Genomic DNA, 24,671 nt, shown 5'->3' on the forward strand with positions numbered 1-24,671 from the left:
CTCCCAGTAGCCAAAACTAACTCAGGAGACTAAACAGATAAGTGCTAGGACAGCTGTGTGACATCATTAGCAACAAAATGGCTTAAGACTATATTTATTCACTATTCAAGTAAAAAACTAAAGACTTGTACCAATGCTTTGCTGTGATATATTTCTTACAAATTCTTCAAAACATTAAGTTCTCTCATTACAATAATTTCCACCTGTTTGATTAGTTTTCCATCTAGTGCCTATATGTACCTAAGAGATACATAAAACTGTTTCTGGAAACAGTGCTAAAGAGACAAGTCATTAAAATCTGTTACTAAATTTTCTTCAAGGACTTGTTACTAGTTAAGAAAGCTTATCATTTATTATCCTACACAAATAAAAACACCAATTAAAGGCAAGCGATGAGAAGAGAGAGAACAGGTCATTTATTTCAGTAACCAGACCTTCTGTCACCAATCACAGGGATGATATGACCCAAGGGTGGGTGAGTCCGTGCAGTAAGACAGCCTTCAAAAGAAAATCACATTCACATTCTCAGTAGCACAGACAGGACCCATTAAATTTAACAGAAGACAACCATTTGCACAGTATAATAAATAAGTACGTCTGTACTGAGACACAGGATGAGAGAAGCAATTCTGAAAACAGCGTCTGTGGCTCACAAGCACCAAGCTAATCAGCTGAGAAATATTTCCCTAACTGAAGTCCTCTTTCTAGGAAAAATCACTGGAAATTTATTTCAAAGGTTAGGGTCTTTAACAATCAGGGGAAAAAAGTGCAGAGAATAATTTTATTTTCTAATTTTATTCTAAAATACAAACAAGACTCCTCAGGATCATGTCAACCTAATTCCTTGATGCGTTTTTGTCTCCAAATTCCTAATATGAAGTCATGGATATCAGGCTTGAAACCGCTGACATTTGATCAAAACGAACAACACACAAAAAAACTATTTATCAGTTACACGAAACAAGCATTACTAAGTACAACGGCTTTTGAATTACAAAGCTTATACAACAGTTCTACATTTACCAAAATCTCAAAGGCCAGAAAAGACACAGGAATTTTTTAAAAACCAACATGTTTTGAAGCACAACACTAGCTTAAATCATATGAAACAACCTGGACAAGATTCTGATACAAAAATTGCAATTGAGATGAAGCTGAAGAATATTTGAGTTCAGGCCGGCTAAGCCACAATGCCACCTAAAACCTACTTCCTTTTCTAAATGAAACAAACATTATCTCAAAACTTTTACGCATTTAAATGGTCTAAACTTCCTTTATTTGTCCATGGAGTGTAAGAAAAATTGTCTTTTAGCAACACAATGTGATAGAAAAGAAAAATCTGTGCAGGATACTGTGAATCCCTTCTTTATCATGGAGTACATAGCATACATCAAGACTCTGGAATGCTAGAATCTCAGGTGAACTGCTTTACTCAAACTAAGACACCGGCAAAGGAGGGGGGAAAAATAACAATTTCCACCTTTGATGGAAATTTCCATGAATTTCTGAAAAAGTGAGTAAAAAGTACACAGCTTTTCAAATCAAAATATTGGTGCTTTGATCATTTTAAGTGTCTTAATTTTTATAAGGAAATTTAAGTCAAGTTTCATTATTCCAATTATTTGGTACTGTGTCATCTTAACAAGCAAGTATTTTGAATTTTTAAACAATTATGACAGATTTAAGGTAGTCTGTTGGCAAAGGATGACAAATATCAGAATCTGTCCAAGTGTAACAAATATTAGAATAATGAGAGGTTTAACAGTTACAGCTGGATTCAGGAAAATAATTTCTAGACCTCAAATTCACTACCATAATTAACCTTAAATTAACACAGGCCATGATTAATGCACTCTGTTCCCTCCGCGAAGGGCGTTCTCGCGCGCTCGTGGCGGGGCGCGGGGGCCGGGGGGCGCGGCCGCTACTGCAGCAGGCTCTGCAGCATGGCCGTGGCGTGCGTGGGCCGCGCCTGTCTGCTCTCGATGGCGCTCTGGAGGTACTGGATGCCCCCGCAGCGCTCCCAAACTTCCTCAAACTGTCTCGGCAGAATCTCAGCCCCGCGCTTCCGAGTCAGGCCCGTCTCTTCGAGATTCAGCTCACACATCTCCATGTCATCCTTACCTGACAGATGAGGCAGCAGAAAAATCACGTCTCTTTCCAGACCCGTTTATTATAAACTTTATTCTTGAAATAGCTATCCACTCCCATAGTTTTGAGAACTTTTAAAACTCTATTTTCTTCCTCTAAGATTAAATCTGCTTAATAAATTCACCAGAAACAACTTAAATTTGTCCTCCACAAAGATCCCTTTCAAAATGTATTAACGCTGCAGTTGATCAAAGAAGTCACCACGGTTAGTAAAAATGCTACGTTTCCTTAAACCACTGCAAATCAACTGATAGAATTAAACACCAATGAAAAGGTCTCAGGACACAGACAACTTTGCCGTCTACAAGGACATAATTAATCCAGGTGATTTCACATTATAAATAAGTTAAAACTCAATTCATTGGAAATGTGACTTAACCACGAAACTCCATCCCTCAACCCTGAAATTTAATGAATTATATTATATATTAAATTGTTTCATTCGGAGGGTTTATAATCCTTTTTTTGCTCTATAAATTTTTTCATGTAATCATACACACCAGCCACAAGAAGGATGGGTGGCTTGTCAGGATGGAGTTCCATTTGCCGGGCAATCCACGGTCCATCAAAGTGGGCGTACCACCAGCCTTTCTTCTTGTTCTGGGGGTCTTTGTACTGGTCGGCAGGGCGGATGAACGGAATGCGGAAGAAGCGCTGCTGCCGGTGCCGCTCCGGCTCCTGCTGCCGCGCAGGAAGCTGGACCGCTGGGTTCTGCTGAGCTGTTAGAGAACAGGGAGAGTCACACCAGCTGCCCAGGGGGTAACGGAAACAGCCTTTAATCCTAAAATGCATCACAAGTTTCTTTTTTTAAAAAAAAGGAGAAGAAGAAGAAGAGAGGTTCCTAATAATAAATGTAAATACTAATTGCCTACAAATGAATACAGAGTGTGACTTAGAATTTTCTCTCCCTGAAGATGTTCCTTGGCATTGCAAACACACACACATTCACACACATACAAACCACCACCACCAATGGCCAAGCCCTAGCAGACTCCCACAAGTGACCACATCAGGAACCTAGAATAAACCCACACGGCAGGAGAGCCAGCTGGTATTACTGACTGGATTATATTTTTCCTCCAAAGAGTTCAGCATAACTTTAACGGGACTATTTATGATAAAACAAGCAAATGATAATTTCACAAGTGTGAAGGATTACAGACATTTGTCAACTTAATCACAATTTCCTCAAAAAAGTGGACAACATATGAGTTTTCTCTTTGCCAACTGACTCTGGGATTTAAAACAGCCAAGACAGCACAGACCTTTTACTAATAATATTGAGACAACTTCATGACAACAACAACAAAACTGTAATGGTAAGCAGGAACTTTCCCTCAGAGAGACTGACTGACTCTGAAATCAGATTTCTCTTGGAAAAAAATCCACTGAAATAAGTGCAAAGTGTATAATGTTTGGTTCTCTTCACCAACAGAAAAAAATCCTTGCTTTTCTGCTAATACTGGGCATTGCACTCCTATCAATCTTCTTTCCCTTGCTCAATTTTCATTACTAAACAGGTTTTTATTTTATCTGCAACGTATACATCTTTCTCTGGGGCAATGACCTGACATCTTCAGCAGCCTAATTTGGCAAGTCTGTTTAATATGCTTTATACTCATAACTTTAAAAGTAGATCAACCATTTACTGCAGCTCAATTAAGAATCTCACTGAAAAGCTAAGTACGTCACAGAAAAATTATATAATATGTATAGGTGAAGAACAGTCACGCAGCTTTTGTAAGAATTTGCAAATACTGAAAGGGTGAAAATACTCTTACTCTACTTTTTACACTAATAGCAAAAGCTTTATGGCAGCTGGATTTCTTTCTGTGCAAACCAGAGACAGCAAAGAGCAGGGAGCGAAGCGACACATGCCCGTGAAAGGGGCGCTGTTAGTGATTGCAGAAAGCCGCACCTCATTTAGCACGTCAGCAGAGATGAGCTGCTTTATTCTTTTGTTCTTGTTCCCCCAAAACTACTCACAGTTCAGTGTTTCCATTTTAAGTTTAAAATTACCTACGCTGCAGAAAATACACTAACTCAAAACTAAGACATTTTAAAAGGATAAAAAAAACCCCTCCCCTCCATCCTAAGCAGTGAATTAGCATTCGATGACCACTTGACAGGAAGCTCATGACGATAGTGATGGTTACCCATTAAATTCACCTACTTTCTTCTTTTAAAATAACATCTCCTGTAACTTAATATATTGGGTAAAACTGAGAAACCCAATGGAAAGTTTTTGATGGCTTTTTCTAATGTGAGAACTGAAATTGTATTAGGGAAGCCTGGAAACGAATATCCATCTGGAAAAATACAAAGATACGGATGTTGAAAGCTTGAGACTAATCTAAACAACTTTGTTTCACATCCAATTGCATCATCTTCAAAAGTGTGAAATAAGTTTCAAATGTAACCCTAGGAATTACTAGAGGCGCTTAAAAAGAAATCAGGTCCAACCAGTTGGCAATAAACATGGCATTATATCCAAATCATTATTGTTCAAGGAATTCTATAAGAAATTTACTGTAAACAAGATGACTCAAAGCTCTAAATTACTAAAAAAGGTGCATCATAGGAAGCTAGAAAGGTAACAATAATCTCCTCTTCCTGTTAGGGGTTATCCTGTTAAACCTGTGTACATTAGCATACAGAACTCAAATCTTTTGGAGAAAGGCTTATACCATCACAGTGTTTGAAACCAGCACCTAAAGTTAGTCTTTATTCTAAAAGATCAGCTGCTTATTAAGATAGAGTTTTGCTACAATAAGAATTGTGTATACTCACAGTTTAAAATGCTAGTTTTTTTAAAAGGAGTTAATTTGATAAAACAAATAAATTTTGCTCTGCAAATATACTTTGGAGTGATCCAAATGAAAGCATCATCTCAAATTAAATCTCTTAATACAGATAAACCAACATTAATGTACTACAATTCCACTTAAAATTGTAGCAAAACAATCTTTAATAGAAGTTAGTATTTTATAAAGTATTTTTAACCCATCTTCCAGTTAGCTCATGAGTTACCACCCATTGACTTACGTGAATTGTTCAAAAGTGGTGCAAAATCTGTGAACAAATATTTTATGTTGAAGAAAAGATAAAAATGCCAAAACTGTTAAATGAGCATTCTTCTAATTTATAACAGCTTCCCATCAATTGAGGCGGTGACTAACAAGTAAATAGCCTATCCGTAGCCAAACACTCTTAGAACTACCTACAAGTAGATGCTGCTTTCTGATTTAAAAAAAAAGAAAAAAGCTGTTTTGATTATGTTTTAGAAAATTCTGCTTAATGGACATATAAAGAGAACCAAAATTACAAAAATTGTATTTCATTTGTAATTTTGAGACACAATAATATCCAAACAAAAATCCAAAACAATGACTTAATAATAAACATTATCGAGCCTTAAAGCATTATTAGAATTTTTTGTATAAAAAAGAGAATAACTTCTAAATTCATCAAAAAATTATATGCATTAGAGAAAAAGCATTGCCACATTTATATATATTCAGTATGTTTTAAATTCCTCAAATTGTCTAAGTCTTAAATTCGTGTCATTTTTATTTCAGGAACTATAAAATAAAACTACTCTCAAAAGTCACTGTTTTAAGCAACTACATATTGTAAATCTTTACTGGATAATTTACTGCAGCCCCAGAAATTATTTCTGAAAACCTCTTTCTGTAGTAAATGTGATGAGAGTGTGGTCACCCAGCACTGCACATAGTTAGAGGGCCTGAGACTCCCCACTCCTAATTATAAGAATTCATCACCAATTGTCAATGTATTAGTCTTAGAGGCAATAATATCGAGTTATATTTTTGTCAACCATGGAAGTTGTCATAATTTTATTTTCTCAAATTAATGAATTCTAATCCTTCTAAATATTAAACTACAGAGCAGCTCCTTTTAAAGGTTGATTAACAGCCCCATTAGGAAACCATCTAAGTACAGAATTTTCTCAATTGAGTTGTTAAGCATCTTAGTGCCCTTCACCTTTCCTTTTAACTGTATTCCTGGGTCAGAATGAATTTTATGTGAGGAAAAAATAAAGAGAAAAATAAGAAAGAATTTTTCAAAGCAGAAGTTACATTTTATCCCTAAAATGGTCCATAATCAAATTCTTTGAAGTCCATGTATATGTGGAGTGTGTTCACATAGAATTCCTAAATTTGTTCATATATCTGGATGGGACTTGGGAAATTTTCTTAACCTACACTTTTGTTCTTCCAAATAGTATATTATGAACGGAAACAGTATGAGAACCAGCAAGGTAAGCTATATATTATTTGCTCCTTCTGGGGCAAAGTTGGATGAGTAAGGTATCAAAGTTTGGTTTAAAAATACAAGAAATATTTGTATATTCATTAAAAATGTGTGTGCCAAATATTACAACATTAATTTCTTCTTGTTTTAAGAAGTGCAATCATTCAGACATATAAATTTTGAAATAAAACATAATGAAAACCTATCAGCTAAAGGTCATGATTAGAACATTACAGCTAAAAAGAATAGACTATTGCCATTTTTACAAAACAAAGGTAACTATGGTTAGAAACTTGGTACAGAAAGTAAACAGGGAATGGAAGCATCCCGTCATCTTCAACTGCCAGAGACAAATTTTTAAACTAGAGAAGGCAGTGGTGGCTGCAGGAAGAATGACAGAGGGCCTTCCAAGAGCCACTTCGTGGTTCCAGGCGATCTCTGCCTGCCCTCCCAGAGGTAACTGATGACGGCCCTGAACAATCACCAGCACCAACATCTCTCTCATTAATAATATTTCCCTCACTCACTCTATTCTTTGCAACGACTTAGAAACACTAAAATTCCACCATTTAATTGACTTTAATCAAATACTACTTTTATTTGCCAGGAAGGTGGTAAGGGAGGCAAAACGTAACCAAGAGCTCAAAAATTTTCTAACTCAACTTGGGTCATGTATCGCTAAACTATAATATCAAGTGTTGGAAATATATCCCTTTAAAAAAAAGACATTAAATATGCTGACACCTTGACTTTAACCAGAAATAAGCTAATAAATTGTGCCAGTTTAAAAGTAACAAGTTGAACAAATGAAATTCTAATTATTGCTTTTAAGACTGAAATTACAACTCCTATATCACAGGTATTCTCAATTAATGTTAAAGCTAGTACATGCTTTTACTAGGTTATGTCTATCCTCCTCTATTTTTCCAATTTCAAGTGCACAACTTTGCCTTTTGCATAACAAAATTCATTTTTAGGGTCTCAGTCAAAAAAAATCAAATCCTGGTCTAGGCAAAACTCTGGTCAAAACCAAAGTACTATTTCTCGCTCTTCTATTTTCACAGTATTGGAAAATAATGTTTGCAGTAAACATTCTTTTTTTCATAGCAATCTTTACATTTCCACACGTAATCTTTATGTATGTGTATATATGTGTACAGTCATGTGCTGCATGAGGACGTTTAGGTCAACAACAGTGGGCCCACAAGATCAGTACCACATAGCCTAGGTGTGCAGTAGGCTCTCCATCCAGGTTTGTATGAGTAGACTCTGATGTGCGCATAATGAAATCACCTAATGATGCATTTCCCAGGATGTATCCCCATCATTAAACAATGGATGACTATATGTGGAACAAACATGCATTTGTAACATTATTCCAAACCTCTTCAGTATAGACAATAATATTCTTACCTCTAGAATTTCTTGACAAGTAAATTCAATACATGTTAACAAATATGACTTCAAAGACATATTAAATAGAAATAATGCTATGAAACACAAGCTATCATGGTTGTGTTAGGTTCAGTGGATCACAGTTTCACAGTAAAATTTATATTGGACATTTTACCCAAATGTCTTATGTATATTTACATGTATTTAAACACATATACTTCGGAACATTCAAAAGTACAGACTGGTTTTTACCATAATCAGTAACAGACTTTGGAGCACGTTGCTCTGTTTCAGTATTTCTCTTCTTGTTCTTGGATTTCCAAGCATGATACACTTTTAGTCGTCTATGAAATTCTTCTCTGCAAGCTGCCAGGAGCTCAATATCTATCAATTACATAGAAAGAACCAAAAAAGAAAAAAAAAAATTAACATCTCTAATTTATTATCTAACAATAATTCTATGGCATAAACATATATTTATATATATAAAGTTTTCATTTTTAAATTAATAGTGCAAAACCAAAAGTAAGCTAATTATTAAAAGATGAGCATTTTATGGTAATATTACCTTTTATACCCACAGAGCATTTTCTTATGCATTATTACTATTTTATATCGTTTTCTCCACACGAGACCGCTGGACTAAACAGACTCTTAGATATTAAGAACCTGAATCAGAGAGGTTAAGTCACTTGTCCAAGGTCACAGGCCACAGCAATAGAATAAAAAGTCACTGTGCTCAAATGCAAGGTAAATTTACATGCAAGACATTTTTTATGTTTATAACTATGGAGATAAACTCAGTGAGGAGGGAAAGAACATAGGAGTTTTTTACAATTATGACAATTTAGTTCCTGGTCATAGTGTCCTGAGTTCAAACTCTATGATTTAAACAAAAACACAACTATGGAGCCTCTGGGTAGAGAATTTTCCTCTGTTCTGTTAGCAGAAAGACAGCTTTAAAAAGGAAGGACAGCATTGCCATTTTTCCCTTTGTGTTCACGGACCACAAGATTCTGATCTAGAGGTTACGTAACTATTATGCAACATTAGAGGGTCAGTCATTAATACAGTCCAACCATAATTTCTCTATGCTGCTCCTCTCTGACCTAGACAAGAGATACGCAAAATGAATTTAATAAGTGTGTTTTTCTTTTACCTTCGTGAGTAAACTAGGTCTTCATTTTAAGGTGAGAGTAACAAAGAGAATAGCTTAAATTAATTTATATGCAAAAGAACGAACTCCGCCCCCACCCAGGCACTGGCCCCAGACGCTGCCGAGCCTCTCCGCACACTCACCACAAGAAGTGTTGATGGTGTCGCGGAGCTCTGCGTACTTCCATTTACTAAGATCATGTTTCTTGGTACCAGCAGCTGCCTTGGTGGCTTGTACAGCAGGACTTCTGTAATTATTATATATTTTTGCACATTTAAACTAGAAACATGAATGAAATGTTGACTAAACAGGCCAGAAGGTGAGCATAAGCTTGAGAACTGGAAATAATGACTAGAAAAACATCCATAATAATTTTTCTATCTTTGACAGATGAGATTAAGAATGGTGTACTGCAGCATGCCCAGGTAAATCAAAATTTTCTAGTGTGCCATTTGATAGCCATATTAGGTTTTCAAGCATAACTTCTGATTCCAATATTCTGATACCACAGACTTTTCCCAGACTTCAGTTTAAACGTTCTAACTCATGGATAAATGAACAAGTAAAGTTAAAAAAATTCATTTATGGGGCCAGCCCAGTAATGTAGTGGTTAAGTTTGTATGCTACGCTTCAGCAGCCCAGGGTCCATGGGTCGGGATCCTGGGTATAGACCTACACACTGCTCATCAAGCCGTGTTGTGGCAGCGTCCCACATACAAAGTAGAGGAAGATTGGCACAGACGCTAGCTCAGGGACAATCTTCATCAAAAAAGAAAATTCATTTATATGTATTCCTCAAAATCAAAAATAAATCTTCAGCATAGTTGAAAGATCATCAGAAGCACACTAAGGGTTTGTTTATGAGCCATTAGCTGCACAATACAATCACCTGCAGACTATTGGAAGCTACAGATGGCCAAGCCCCAGCCATACCTACTGGCTCAGAATCTCCCTGGGCATCTGGATATTCACAGGGGCCATATGTGAACGGCCAAAATGCAGCCACTGCATTAGATGTTAGGGACAGGCTGAAAGAGCTGCTGGCACCTGGAAACTCCTGTGACGTTTTAGCTCACTGTTAACAAACACCTAGAAAAGTTCTATAAGCAGATAAAATCACGCCTTCATATTTAGTGAGTAATAATATGACAACTAGTAAATTAAAGGAAGAGGTTTTAGGTCATGAGGCAGATAACAGAGATTTCAAAGGGAACAATGTTGTATTTGGCCCACTGTAGTAGGAATATCTGAGTGGGAAAGAGGAAACAAAAATTTAAAAATATATACACATAAAATATAATAATTAAAAAATAAAATAGGATAAATTCAACTTCTTCATAGCAGTGCTACTCCAGGCTCAAGACCTGTTTCTACACACATAATTTAAAATAATTATTCAGCAAATATGGCAAAAATGCCTTTTCTGTAATGATGAACATTATTTTTCAGTGAAAGATTACACTTGCCACATAGCAGGCATCCACAATAAGCTGCAAATGGACTTTTAAGCTCAATGTAATAAAAGAAGAACTTAAACACATCACATTTCAAGACATGAAAAGAAGATGGTACAAATATTAGAAGCAAACACAAAACTAAAATATTCCTTTTCAAGTATCATACAAGGAATTTTGCCTATCATCTACTACTTGGCAAATATTTCCTATTAAAGAGGGACGATCAAGTATAACATCTGAAAATGGGCTCATGTTTTTCTCATCATCTTACATTCTGAAGGAGAACAGCAATCTTAGCAAACAGGCCACAAACACAGAATACGATTGACATCACTCAACAACGATGTCTGAAACTACGTACCCTTCTTCCCGAAAGAAGAGAAACTATTCCTTCAACGTGAAGGGTAACGATGAAAGAAAAAAGGTACCTCTGCCTCTTTAAAAGGCTTATTTATGCTTTCATTTAAGAGAATAAAAATACTCACCCTATGCACTTAAAAACTGTTAGACAGGATGACTGTCAATCACAAATAAGCCTGGCTAAAGAATCACGTGTGGCCATTTAGTCCTTCCTGCATTTTTGTGGCTAAAATCTTTGATACGGTTATTGCAGAATCTATACTTTTCGGAGGCTTGTGTGACTGGCAATTTTCCACGTGGCTTTTTCTTTTAAACTGCATTGCTCAGAAAGGGCCAGCTGTGTGTCAGCAAGGTCTCTCTATTACCCTTAACGATAAATTATGCCTTAGCATTTATTCAAATATTCTTTTCTACATCCCTCAACTACCATTCAGCAAACTAAAGAAAAAAAGTTCTCTTTTTTTCCTAGCTCTTCTAAGAGTCTTTCTAGGAGAGCAGCTGAAAATTATTATGGGTTTTCTATTCTTTTTGAAAGAGAAAGTGAATTTACATAATATAAGTTTCACAGATTGTCAGAATATACATGAAGCGTCAACATAAATAAGGTATGTTTTGATACTTTTAAAAAATAAAAACACTGAATTCAAATTATTATTGCTTAAAATGCTGTTTTATTATCACTAACTTTTCATTCATACTACCTCAAACAAAAATACACCTGCTAAAAAATACATTCAGCATGCTAAGTAGTACACAAAGGAAATGCATTTAAATGTTTTTTCCTTCCATCTCTGGAATTATTAAAATAGTAAAATAAAGTGTAACTTACTGATTATTTAGACTTGTTATAAAGACAATCATGTAAACAATACAGTAAGGCAGTAGTAAATTTAACTTTTTATTTTAAAAAATAAATTAATTTTAACACTTTCAATTAACTCTGTAACTTCAAAATAGACAGTTAAAATACTACTGATTCATACTCACTTATGAAGGCAGCGGACCAGATCCTGCTGAAAGTTACCCTCTTTGGTGGCTCAGTGTCTGCACCAGAGGTTTAGACCATATGCTATAGAGAGAGGCCCCGGAGCCACACGCTTCCTCTCCTTACCCTTCACTCAGACCCAGTGGCTCCCAACCAGGAGGCAGCACCACCCCCAAGGTGAGTTTCCACATATTCATTTTGTCACAATGAGCGCAAGAGTTCCCCTACTGAGACTGAGTCGGTTGGGCCAGTGATGAGGACAGTGCTACCCACAAGGGAAAGTCCCATCCAAAACGCCAGCGGTATCCTCACTGAGAACATCAATTTAGAGGAACACTGTTTTTTATCTTTTTCTATGTTAGAGTGGCAGGAGGGATAAGTGACATTTCTTTTTTTTTTTTTTTTTTTAAAGCTTGGCACCTGAGCTAACAACTTGCCAATCTCTTTTTTTTTTTGCTTTTTCTCCCCAAATCCCCCCAGTACATAGTTGTATTTTTTTAGTTGTGGGTCCTTCTAGTTGTGGTATGTGGGATGCTGCCTCAACATGGCCTAATAAGTGGTGCCATGTCCACGCCCAGGATTTGAACTGGTGAAACTCTGGGCCACCGAAGCAGAGCACACAAACTTAACCACTGGGCCACAGGGCCGGCCCCGAAGTAACATTTCTTATACAGAAAATTTACATAGAAAGAGCAGGCTGTTCACATAACAGGTTCTGATCCAAATAATGAAAAGCAATTTAAAAATATGATTTTGAGGTGACACATTACCCGAAATTACACTGCACTAACCTACTCAAAAATTCTGAAATTTCTTTCGCCATTTGTTCCCTATAAGAAAAATGATAGCACAACATAGTTATATAAAAGACAACTATATAAATTACTTAAAATTAAGATCTGATAGTATAATTAAAAGTTTATATTTTCAATAAGATTATTGATTTATTAGTCATTCACTATTATTTTACTTTATAAAAGTCTATGATATACTTTTCAACATATATAGCCATAAAATACAGCAAAATTTTTGTTTAAATCCAGTTAAAGTTATTTGAACACACTTCCATTTTTGTAGTAGAAAATTCAGATGAAATCTCAAGAGAGCCATGCTTCTGTGGTATTGTTTATGTATAGACTATAAACAGCATGTTCTAAATACGTCCAGGAAACTCAGCAGGATAGAGATCTACGCAAAGATTTTTGCACTGGGGTTGCTTGGTAAATATTAATTAGATAAGGCATAATAGGGATAAACCAAGCTCATCTATTTTACAGCGTCAGAGTTTAAGTAAGAGTCTGATATATTCAAAGCTCTAAAATTCTAACTCAAAGCATTCTTTAAAAAAAAGAATTCAAATACATCAAGTACTCGTTAAATTAAAGATCAGAAGTGTTCTGACCTTCCAAGGGTAAACATCTCCCAAAGGCAAAAACTTAGACTTCTTTTATTCCCCAGGAGAGTGTAACCACTCTCAATGTTTGTTTAATCCTGTGAAATGGGATGGATGTTTCATGTGTTTATCAACACTTCATTAACTTCTTTATTTATTTTCCTGTCTTTTGCTTTCTTCCTTTATAATTAATTTTCTCACTCATTCTATTCATCAGACTCTGGTAAACTCAAAATCTTAAAATCAGTAAAAATCCTAAGCAAAGAAGATGATATGTTCGCTTCAGAGCACAGCTCGCTGGATGCTTGCCCAGAGCCGGGACTGATGGTAACGGAGCGGAGGCTCCTGTAGTGAACACTGGCTATGGTTAGGTCCTGACAGAAGCCTCGCCAAGCAAGCACAGTCAGAGAGGAAGTAAGCCTTCAAAACTGATGATCGAGGACAATAAGCACAAAGTAAAAACCACAAATATAATCTAATAAAAATTATCTTTTGAGCAATACATTTATCACTCTCTCTCTAGGCTAGTCAGAATTTTCTAACTTTCAAACTCAGCATGATTTTGATAAATATTTTTAATTGTATTATCACCCTACCTCAAGGTTCCCACCTTAGTATCCAAGAGCGTCTCTCTGTTTATCATCTCTTTCTCCTAAAGTTTCCTCCATTTCTTTTCCCACAGCAGGTTTCAAGGGAATTCATGGCCTTTCAAAGCTCTTTGCTACTTGGTCTGTTGATCACACAGAGACTTCTCTGTGTGCCCCAACACTATACTGGATGTCACTCTCTACTGATTCGATATCCCACCCAACCCTACGTAATTGCTCTAGGACCAACACCAAACCTGAATAGAAATGGTTCCTGCATCCAGCTACTTTTTTCCCTCTAATTTTCCCAAACTATATGCAAATTCTCATAATTTCACCTTAGATATAGGTGGAAGGGCTTATTTAAATTCAAGCTCAAATGGTAACCATAAAACAGCTGTTCTAATGGAGGGCAAGAGCACCTTGTCAGAGACATTTTCAAATTTTTTGGTGCACTGTGGTAACACTGATGTGAGAGTGTGCTGCTGGCATCTGATGAGATGAGGGGTCAGGGGTGCCAAATATCCTGCACGAGGAAGAGCTGCCCTATGCCCCACGTGACTTTAACATGTCCACCAGACGCACAGAGGTGAAAAGAGCATATACATATGTTTTACATATAAACGAATTTACCTGTAACATGTAAAAAAGCCAGCTTTTTTAATGCATAGTTTCAATGCTGACAGGATTTTTCTAAGAAGAGCAACTATTATATATTTGAGAGGAGACTGTACTTAGCTCTGTTCAGAACTTTACGAAATATTATTCACAATTTCATGGCAGTTAATTGACTGATAGAACATTCTTCTATGAATTTACATTTGTACCTGTCGCATTCAGTGGTGATTCTATGTATAAGAAAAACATCCGAGTACCTGATTTGTGAGCAAGCACTTTCATATTAAAATAAACATTGTTTTATTATAAGCTACTGTCCTTTTACTTCTCTTTTACACGTACTGTTTGGAGAGAATTATTTATGTAGGTTGCATCAGTTATAAAACATTTGTTATTGGTACTGGTGTCTGACAGAGTTGAGAGCCATCACTATAAAGGTTATAGTTGGGGTCTTAAAACCTGCTAAAATTCAGATTTTATATATATAGTATACATACAAAATGTATTTACATTTTAAATTGTATTTACAAATGTAAAATACATTTTATATGTATATCCAAATGTTACTTAAGATTCTCTCCCTGTGGAGAGATTTTCATAATAAAAAGATACACTAGCACCAAAATTAGATTACATCTATAACTTCAGATTATGAGCTATTTTATCTTTAGTAGAATGAACTATCATATATACTGAAAACTAAGCTATCTGCTATAACTCAAATACTTTAAATATCTTATTTATACATCTGCTTCTATAAAGACACAAGTAAGAGATAATCAAAAACACGTAATACAAAATGGGTGTTAAAGTTTAAACAAAGTTAGAAAACACGAAGGGAACCAAATCAAACTCCTGTGACGGAGCACCGCAGAGAAGCACTCGACATTTCCCCAGGCAAAAAAAAGAACGGGAAAAGAATGAGTTATCTCATTCTTCCTAATACAATGAAATAATGTAAAGTTTGCTTCAATGAGGAAACCATTTCTCCTAAAAAAAGTATCCACAACCTATTTTTAAAAAGGTTATATAAATAAATCAAGTTTTAAAATGGGAAATAACATACGGTGTCATTTTGGGTCTTCTTCCATCAATGCTGTGAAAAGAATATGTTTTAGTTAATATTATAACCAATTCTGAATTGTGAAAATCTGGATTGCGCCAAATCTGTGTTTCAATGATTTTATTCATTGACTTTAAAAAACTCCATTATCTTTATTTAATCTACATATAAGATCACTCAGAATTTTAACGTTTTAAAATCTTCATTAAAAATAATTAGAAAATAAATTAAAGGCATTCAATGCAAGTTAAAGAACAAATATATTAAATCTAGATTAGAAAATTCATACATTGTGAGGTTTACTTGTTTTTAATAGAAGTGGGATGTTATTTTATAATTTTAGGTAATGTGAAATCATCACTTTGCATCAAGGATCATATGTGTGATTGATTGAGATCACATTTTAAAACATGTTACATATGTAGAAAAACAGTTCTTACTTAGGAGTTACTCGATGGGAATCCAAGCTAGAAAAGCAACTTGAAATTGTTTATTGCAGCAGAATCCATCTACACACATTTTTAATGCATCACAAAACCCAAAAACAACATTTTCATGCTATATATTAAGAACAGGGTTAATCAGAGAGCTCTTACTCATAAATTTGTTAGAAAGAATTCAGTGCTAACAAAGGTAAAATAAACATTCAAAAACATTTAGTTACAGCCCATGGAGTAAGATCAAATTATGAAACATGAAATCTGTCAGAACATCATCCACAGTGAAGTGCCAATGCTTGCAGGACAGAGTGTAGAATAACCAGGAGTTCAGGAGGGGAGAGGCTCTCGAGGAACCGAACGTCCCGCAAGATGGTGACAGAAAGGACTTAAAGGAGGATTCCAGAAGAGGGGACATCACCCTGAGGGATGCCCCCAGGAGAACTAAAACTAACTCTTCTGCCTTCCAAGTCGTAAGTGCTTGAGCATCTCCGAATTACTCAGTTGTGGTCCTATCACCTACTTAATTCTCCTTAACTGAAAATCACAGGTAACTTGTCATTTATGTTAAAGGTCCTAAACGGTCCACTCTTTCTCTGTGCCCACTCACCTTGGAAGAAGTGCACCTTTCTAAGGACAGGAAAGAGCCCATAGATGAGCCAGTATCTTACACATATTATATGGAATGACACTGGATACAGCTCAGCATTTCAAATGCTGGAACGTGAAACTTGGCCATGAATACGAACAATGACTCCATTCATCAGTCCCTGAGAAACGAACTTCAGCCATAATCAAGCCAGCTCTGTCCACTGCAGAGCTTCTTCACACACATCAGGGACAGCAGCTCTAAGAGCCTGTTCATTCAGGAGCCTGGCCCAGCCGCTGGTCAGTCATACACAGAAGCTCCCAGCCAGTCCAACATAACACAGGTGGAAGGGACTGGACAGCAAGCGAGCTGAGTCTGCAGTTACAAAAGCCACAGCCAGGCAAAAATATTCCAATTATAGTGAAATGTTAATAAATGCCCTAAATGTTGGATTCGAAGAGAAAAGTTTAACAATTATTATACTACCTTGTGTTTGATAGGCCTATTTCATTTATTTAAACATAATATACTTTGTGGAGCCAGCCCGGTGGTGCAGTGGTTAAGTTCACATGCACCGTTTTGGCAGCCCAGGGTTTGCTGGTTCGAATCCTGGGTGTGGACGTATGCACCACATATCAAGCCACGCTGTGGCAGCGTCCCACACATAAAATAGAGGAAGATAGGCACACATGTTAACTTAGGGCCAGTCTTCCTCAGCAAAAAGACGATTGGCAGTGGATGTTAGCTCAGGGCTAATCTTCCTCAAAAAAATAAATAAATAAAATAAAAATAAAAATATAATATACTTTCTTATACAATTCAGACCCCAGACCTCCTCAACATAATTACTTACATGAAAAAGTGTGAAGGCAACTTAACACACCCTTTTCCCTCCCTATCTTTGTTTTTGGCTAAATAAAATCTAATCACTGCCTTGCAGTTTGAACTAAGTTCTTTTCTTTCACAAGGAAATAGCGTCTAGTGGTTGTGTTTTAATTATATTTTGTTACAAACAGTGCTATGACATTCTGAAAAGAGTGGTTATGTATATGGATATGCCTCTCAATATGCAAACCACATATATACCTACATAAAAAGGAACCCTACAGACTAGTTTTGCTTTGTTTTTAGAAATAATCAAAATAAAAAATGTTTCTAAAGTTTTAAAAAAGTGAATCTGCTATATTAAAACTTTCCTGCAACTTTTAATGAGAACTTCTGTATTCTTCCACACTCCAATAAAAATCAAGTATTTAGAGATAATTCAGAAACTCAAGGAGCCAAAATATTTCAATGTGATTAACTTTCTTTCTTGGAAAGGGAAATCTATTTACTCTGAAACGTGGTGGTTGGGGGCAGGGGGTGATGTGTGAAATTCCTCCTCATTATAAGTGTTAGGGTGTATGATATATATATTTTTTTTAACTGCATTAGGAAAATAATAAATCCCAACCACAAATATATTAAACAGGATTATAATATATTCACTGATTTTTATGCCAGTATTTAATGGCAGGTATTTAGAAATTAGATGTCTAGCTTTTATACAAAACTCTGACAATTTCAGAGTAAAAGTTGAGATGTTTTCTCAACAAAGTACTTATGAACTGAAATATCACTTTTACTTCTCAACAGTTTAACAATTTGATGAAATCAATTGTTTCATTCACTTGGCTATAAAAGTGGATACAAACAACCTTAAAATGAAATTTAATTTCAAAGTAAATTGAAATATATCAGGACCTAAGGAACATGGCTTCCTCCTATTCCCTTCACACTGAAATGAGAAGCAGAGATGTAAAGAAAGCACACAGAGAGCCATGCTGCTGCCAGCGGCCCAGTACCCACAGAGCGCCATGCCGCACCCCCTGCCCTGGCCCAGTACCCCCAGAGAGCAATGGTCCCCACTCTCTCTTGGCCCAGTACCCACAGGGCACCATGCCGCAGCCCTCCCCCTGGGCCCAGTACCCCCGGAGAACCATGCCCCCCACACACCCCCAGGGCCCAGTACCCACGGAGTGCTATGCCTCCCCACCCCCCGGGGCCCAGTACCAGAGGAGCCTCATACCCCCTCCTCACCCCCTGGGGCCCAGTACCTGAAGAGCACCATGCCACCTCCCCCCTCCGTGGCCCAGTACCTGTGGAGCCCCCTCCATCCCCATGGCCCAGTACCTGAGGCGTGTCATGCCCCCTCACCCACTGTAGCCCATACCTGCGGAGCGCCGGGTCCGCCTGGGCCTCATCGCTGATGAGCTCTGCCTCACTCTGAGCGATCCTGAGGGCCAGCTCCCTGTCACGGCGCTCCTGCTCCAGGACTGCCTGCTGCTGGGATTCCTCTTCGCGCTGTCGGGCCAGCTGCTCCTCCACCTCAGCCTGCCAAGGGCAGAACGCCGTTTCACCAAGGGCTCTCTACTTGCTTACTTGATCCTTCCCATTGCTACTTAAAACTTCCATACAAGCACTTTACTACAGAATATCTGCTGTTTAACCAGAAACCTCTTCAGTCTCTCTTCCCTTCTGTATTATGATTAACACTTCCTCTCGTTCCCAATCCAAGAGAAGGCAGAGGAACCACAGGTGCACCATTCTATCATTGTACTATGAGCAGCCCGAACAGTACCCCAGTATCCCAGGGATCAGTTAACATGACAGCCAGATAGCAGATGCCAGGAACTGAGAGTACTGGCTGTGCTCAGGATAAACTATGAAAGCCAAGACAGACTGTAACTCAAATTCATGATCAATTATTCTCAGACAGGGACTTCTTCAAAGATGGGGGTGGGGGGCCTGCTTGTGGCATAGTGGTTAAGTTCACAGGTTCAGATCCCGGGCACAGACCTAGCTCCACTCATCAGCCATGCTGTGGTGGGTCCCACATAAAATAGAGGAAGACTGGCACAGATGTTAGCTCAGCAACACTATTCCTCAAGCAAAAAGAGGAAGATTAGCAACAGATGTTAGCCCAGGGCTAATCTTCCTCACCAAAAAAGGAGGGGGGATTTGGGGAGAGAATCGTAATCTTAACCTAATACTAGTATCTACAAAGGTAGAAAACAATATTTTAAAACACTGTAATCATGTTTTAAGTGAATGTTCATCTGACCTTCCCCTAGCTATGATAACAACAACAACAAACACACTTACTGAGCTGGGCCCTGCTCTAAATGATTTAACAGGCATACTCGTTCAACGCTCACAGCTACAACTCATCCCCATCCCACAGGAGGAGGCTGCATCGCAGTCACTCAGGGCGGCGTGTGCAGGGCCAGGAGCTCTGCACGTGACCCAGCCTGGACTTGAATGCGCTCCCAGATCCAGAATCTCCTTCCCACAACCACTTCAGAAACTGCCTTTTGTTTCTGAAATAAACCAGTGGCAGCTTATCCAGCAAATCAGCATCTTGTTCTCACTTCTCTTGTTTTGTAATTCTGTAGATTCTATTTTGATAGAATTCTGATTGTCTAATAAGTACATACCTGAATACGTTTCTCATCATCTTCCCTTTTCTTTCTCTCTTCTTCTTCTTGTTTTCTCTTGGCTTCCATCTCAAGTTTCCTAACAAAATAATAGAAACTCTTCAAAAATTTAACAGAAAATAATGAATCCTTCAGAAGTCAATTTAACTATTAATAAACAAAGACTACAGAATGGGAACTCAAATTAACCTCTGGCCATACACATTATCAACTTATTTTGAAAAAAATAAAATCTAACTCTACTGACAGTAATTCTTCTGAAACAAAACAAACACAATTATATTCTATAACCTTTAACATCTCTAGATTACCTTAGTCATAAAACCTAGTTGTCAGGCCCAATTGCATGTGCTTCCCTCTGCCTCTCCAATAAACAACTCTTACTTTGCTTCTACCTACCCCGTTATGGCAATCTTTCAAAATGTTCTCAGTTTTAAAACTGCAGAAAAGTAGAAGTGCCTTTTTTCTAGCTTATAAAATAATACGCAAGTGATAGCTGTAAAAAGAAGTTAAGAAATCCTCACATATAACAGTCTAACCAAAATTCAGATTATGGTTAAAATCATTTTATGTTATTATAAAATGAGCTTATTTTCTCCATTTTCAAACTTATTCTAAAATTAGTATTTTAAAATAAGAATATTCATGAACCATCATCAACAGAAAGACTTCACTATTTTGTTAGCTTCTAATTCAAAACAACATAAACGCCTCACATCCGCCTTTCATCCTCTTCCTTCCTTCGACGCTGCTCATCTTCTTCACGTCTTTTTCTTTCTTTTTCCATTTCTTCTTGAATACGCCTCAGCCTTTCTGCTTCCTCTTCTTGCTGTTTTTTCCTCTGTAATGCACTGAGGAGTTCCTCTGAGCTTTTAACTAGTGCATCATATTCTTTCTGTATTTGTTCCCTTGTCATCATAGTGGACTTAACAAAATGATAAACATGTACTTAAAAAGTTATCTCTTTTGTTGCACAACAATATGAATATACTGAACACTACTGAATTGTAAATTTAAAAATGGTTAAGATGGTAAATTGAATGTTATGCTTCAAAGCTTGTACCACAATAAAAAAAAAACTAATATGTACATACACAGCAAAGACTGGAAAGTGTGTACGCAATAAGCCCGTTATCTTTGTTATATTGCTTGCACATTAAATAATATTCAAAAAATTTTAAAATTTATCTTTGCACACAAATATTTGAGTCTACGTCCTATCAATCAAGTAATCATATATCCAAGGGTGTGGGCAAAGTAACATACTATAAAGTTACTTTTTAAGGAATGATTTTGCCAGAGTTTACTACTCTTTAATAATAATGTGAAATAGTACCAAAGGAATATTTAAGAAATTATTAAATAGCTCAAAAATTGTTGGATTATTTTCCTAAGTGAGCCTTCAAACAATGTGGCTGGCTTGATTTTAATTGATAATACCACATAAACAGGGATGGCTCCTGAAAAACTTATGAAGTCAGTTAAGTTTATCTAAAACATTTTCATTTTTCTTTTGATCTTCTTTCCCCAATCTACCTCCAAGATTTAACATAAGCTACATAAAATATCTGCAGAAGATATGATAAAAGGCTTGCGTGAAGGTATTATATCTCACATAATTGCACTGACTTCTGAAACTAGATGAGAAAAACATTAAGATCCTAAAATATAACAGAAATGGTATGAATAGATAAAATATAATTAAAAAGCATACAGAAAAAAATTTCAATCCCAGTGGTAATCAAATAAATGAAAAATCAAGATAATAAAAAGAGACCTCATTTTTTTTCCTACAAAATTTGCGGGAAAATTAACTATTATTTTCTTAACAGTTAAGTAATTTGTGATAAAGCTATATGAAGATAATGTAATAAAAGGGACAAAGCATATAACATAATAGAGGTACAAAATTAAATGTACATTATAAGAACTATGCAAAAATATGTGCATATAAAATAAGACTGGAAGGGGAATACGCAGTAGCATAGTGGTTGAATGTGTTAGTGTGGGGGGAGTGAAGGGTTTTTGATGGTTTTCTCCAAATTTTCAATAATATCACTTTCATAATTTAAAGATTAGTTTCTGAAAGTAGAAAAACATGGACAAATTAAAATAACTTGCATTAATCCCCTCTCGAAAATGATTATGCAAAAGCTTACCAATAGAGTATAGTATTTTGATTACTATTTTGGGGGTAAAAATCTTTCCTAGCAACAGACAAAACTGCATAAAAATTGTCTTTTTTTCTTTTTTGCTATGAAAATTTTCAAACACAGAAGGGATAATATAATGAGCATCACTTGCCATCTCTGAGACTCAACATTTGTAACATTTTGCATTTTTAAAAAAATAAGCAATTTTTCCAAGCAATTCCAATACCAATAACAAAAGATATTAAATTATAAAAAAAGTCAAAGTCCTTTGGGTTAAAATTACATACCTTAATTTTGGCCATCAAAGCATCAATAGAAACTTCAAGGTCTTTGACCTGTTTATTCACCTCTGGTTTTCCATCTTTCAGCGCACTTACTACTTCATTAAATCTATCAAGTCGTTTTTTCAGTGTGCCCACCTTAACCAGGCCATCAATGCTGTAAAGATAATGCTCCATCAGAACTTAATTTCACTATTTAATGTTATAGACTTCTCATTTTAATAAAATGCTAAAAATATTGCTAAAAAGGCTGTTTCACTTCTGTTTTCATATTATTCAGTATTCTCTTAGATCTCTTGTTGAAGTAAAAAAGAAGCAATCACATTTGAGTGTGAATGACACTGATGCCTATCAATAAGATTTAAGCCCTCTATATTTACAGTGAAAATGTGAAAATTCAAAGTACAGAATAACTTAAAAGAGGTATCTACAAAGAGGGGCAGCATATAATTATAAAAGGGACATTCCACCAATAGGACATAACACATATAAATATATATGCACCTAACACAGGAGCACCAAAGTATATAAAACAACTATTAACAGAAAAAAATAAAGGGAGAAATTGACAGTAACACAATAATAGTAGGGGACCTCAACACTCCCCTTACGTCAATGTATAGATCATCCAGACAGAAAGTCAACAAGGAAACAGTGACCTTAAATGAAACACTAGACCAGGTGGACTTAATAGGCATATGAAGAGCATTACATCCCAAAATAGCAGAGTACACATTCTTCTCAAGTGCACATGGAACATTCTCAAAGATAGACGATATCTTGGGAAACAAGGAAAGCCTCAATAAATTTAAGAAGACTGAAATCATACCAAGCATCTTTTCCAACCACAATGCTATGAAACTAGAAATCAACTACAGGAAAAAAGTTGGGGGCCGGCCCACTGGTGTAGTGGTTAAGTTCACAGGCTCCACTTCTGTGGCCCAGGGTTTCCGGGTTCTGATCCTCAGCATGGACCTACACACTGCTCATCAGGCCATGCTGTGGCAGCATCCCACATGCAAAACAGAGGAGGACTGGCACAGATGTTAGCTTAGGGACACTCTTCCTCAAGCAAAAAGAGGAAGACTGGCAAAAAATGTTAGCTCAGGTCCAATCTTCCTCACCAAAAAGAAAAAGAAAAAGCTGGGAAAGTCACAAATATGTGGAGATTGAACAGCATGATACTGAACAACCAATGGATCAATGAAAAAAATCAAAGGAGAAATCAAAAAATACCTGGATACAAGTGAAAATGAAAACACAACATACCAACTCTTATGGGATGCAACAAAAGCAATGCCAAGAGGAAAATTTATAGCAATACAGGTCCACCTCAGCAAACAAGAAAAATCTCAAATAAGTAATCTTAAACAACATCTAACAGAAATAGGGAAAGAAGAACAACAAAGACCAAAGTCAGCAGAAGAAGGGAAATAAGAAAAATTACAGCAGAAATAAATGAAATAAGAGATCAAAAAAACAGTAGAAAGGATCAATGAAACTAAGAGTTGCTTCTGTGAGAAGATGAACAAAACTGACATACACTTAGCCAGACTCGCTAAGAAAAAAAGAAGGCGCCAATGTACAAAATCAGAAATGAAAGAGGAGAAATTACAATGGATACCACACAAATAAAAAGGATTATAAGAGAATACTATGAAAAGCTATACGCCAACAAATTGGATAACCTAGAAGAAATGGATAAATTCTTAGACTCATACAACCTCCCAAAACTGAGTCAAGAAGAAATAGAGAATCTGAACAGACCAATCAAAAGTAAAGACACTGAAACAGTAACCAAAAATCTCCCAAAAAACAAAAGTCCAGGACCAGATGGCTTCTCTGGAGAAATCCACTGAATATTGAAAGAAGATTTAATACCTATCCTTCTCAAACTATCCAAAAAATTGAAGATGGAAAGCTTCCTAACTCATTCTATGAGGTCAACATTACCCTGATACCAAAACCAGACAAAGACAACACAAAAAAGAAAAATTACAGGCCAGTATCACTGATGAACACAGACGCCAAAGTCCTCAACAAAATATTAGCAGACCTAATACAGCAATACATTAAAAGGATCATACACCATGATCAAGTGGGATTTATACCAGGACACAGGGATGGTCCACAACCACAAAGCAATCAATATGATATACCACATCAACAAAATGAGGAACAAAAATCACACAATCATTTCAATAGATGCAGAGAGAGCATTTGACAAGATCCAACATCCATTTATCATAATAACTCTCAATAAAATGAGGATAGAAGGAAAGTACCCCAACATAATAA

General features: G+C 36.4%; 1 protein-coding gene across 11 annotated transcripts in view; it reads right to left on the reverse strand.

Annotated features, from left to right (window-relative positions):
• Positions 1-393: 393 nt before the first annotated feature.
• The window catches only part of MYO6 (myosin VI), a 153,520-nt gene continuing 129,242 nt past the window's right edge, over positions 394-24,671 (reverse strand). For 5 of the 11 annotated variants that reach the window (XM_046674461.1, XM_046674463.1, XM_046674459.1 and 2 more), the window contains 12 exons: positions 22,380-22,530; positions 20,656-20,864; positions 19,940-20,018; positions 18,676-18,836; positions 15,878-15,904; positions 15,441-15,470; positions 12,568-12,606; positions 9,118-9,221; positions 8,071-8,202; positions 5,194-5,220; positions 2,649-2,867; positions 394-2,121 (listed from right to left, as the gene is read on the reverse strand). In XM_046674461.1, the coding sequence (XP_046530417.1) occupies positions 1,922-2,121; positions 2,649-2,867; positions 5,194-5,220; positions 8,071-8,202; positions 9,118-9,221; positions 12,568-12,606; positions 15,441-15,470; positions 15,878-15,904; positions 18,676-18,836; positions 19,940-20,018; positions 20,656-20,864; positions 22,380-22,530 (1,378 nt within the window). In that variant the 3' untranslated portion in view covers positions 394-1,921. The remainder of the gene's footprint in view (positions 2,122-2,648; positions 2,868-5,193; positions 5,221-8,070; positions 8,203-9,117; positions 9,222-12,567; positions 12,607-15,440; positions 15,471-15,877; positions 15,905-18,675; positions 18,837-19,939; positions 20,019-20,655; positions 20,865-22,379; positions 22,531-24,671) is intronic. The other 6 variants (XM_046674466.1, XM_046674465.1, XM_046674467.1 and 3 more) reach the window with 6 other exon arrangements.

Source organism: Equus quagga, chromosome 11, assembly GCF_021613505.1.
Source record: "Equus quagga isolate Etosha38 chromosome 11, UCLA_HA_Equagga_1.0, whole genome shotgun sequence".
NCBI classification, from domain to species: domain Eukaryota; kingdom Metazoa; phylum Chordata; class Mammalia; order Perissodactyla; family Equidae; genus Equus; species Equus quagga.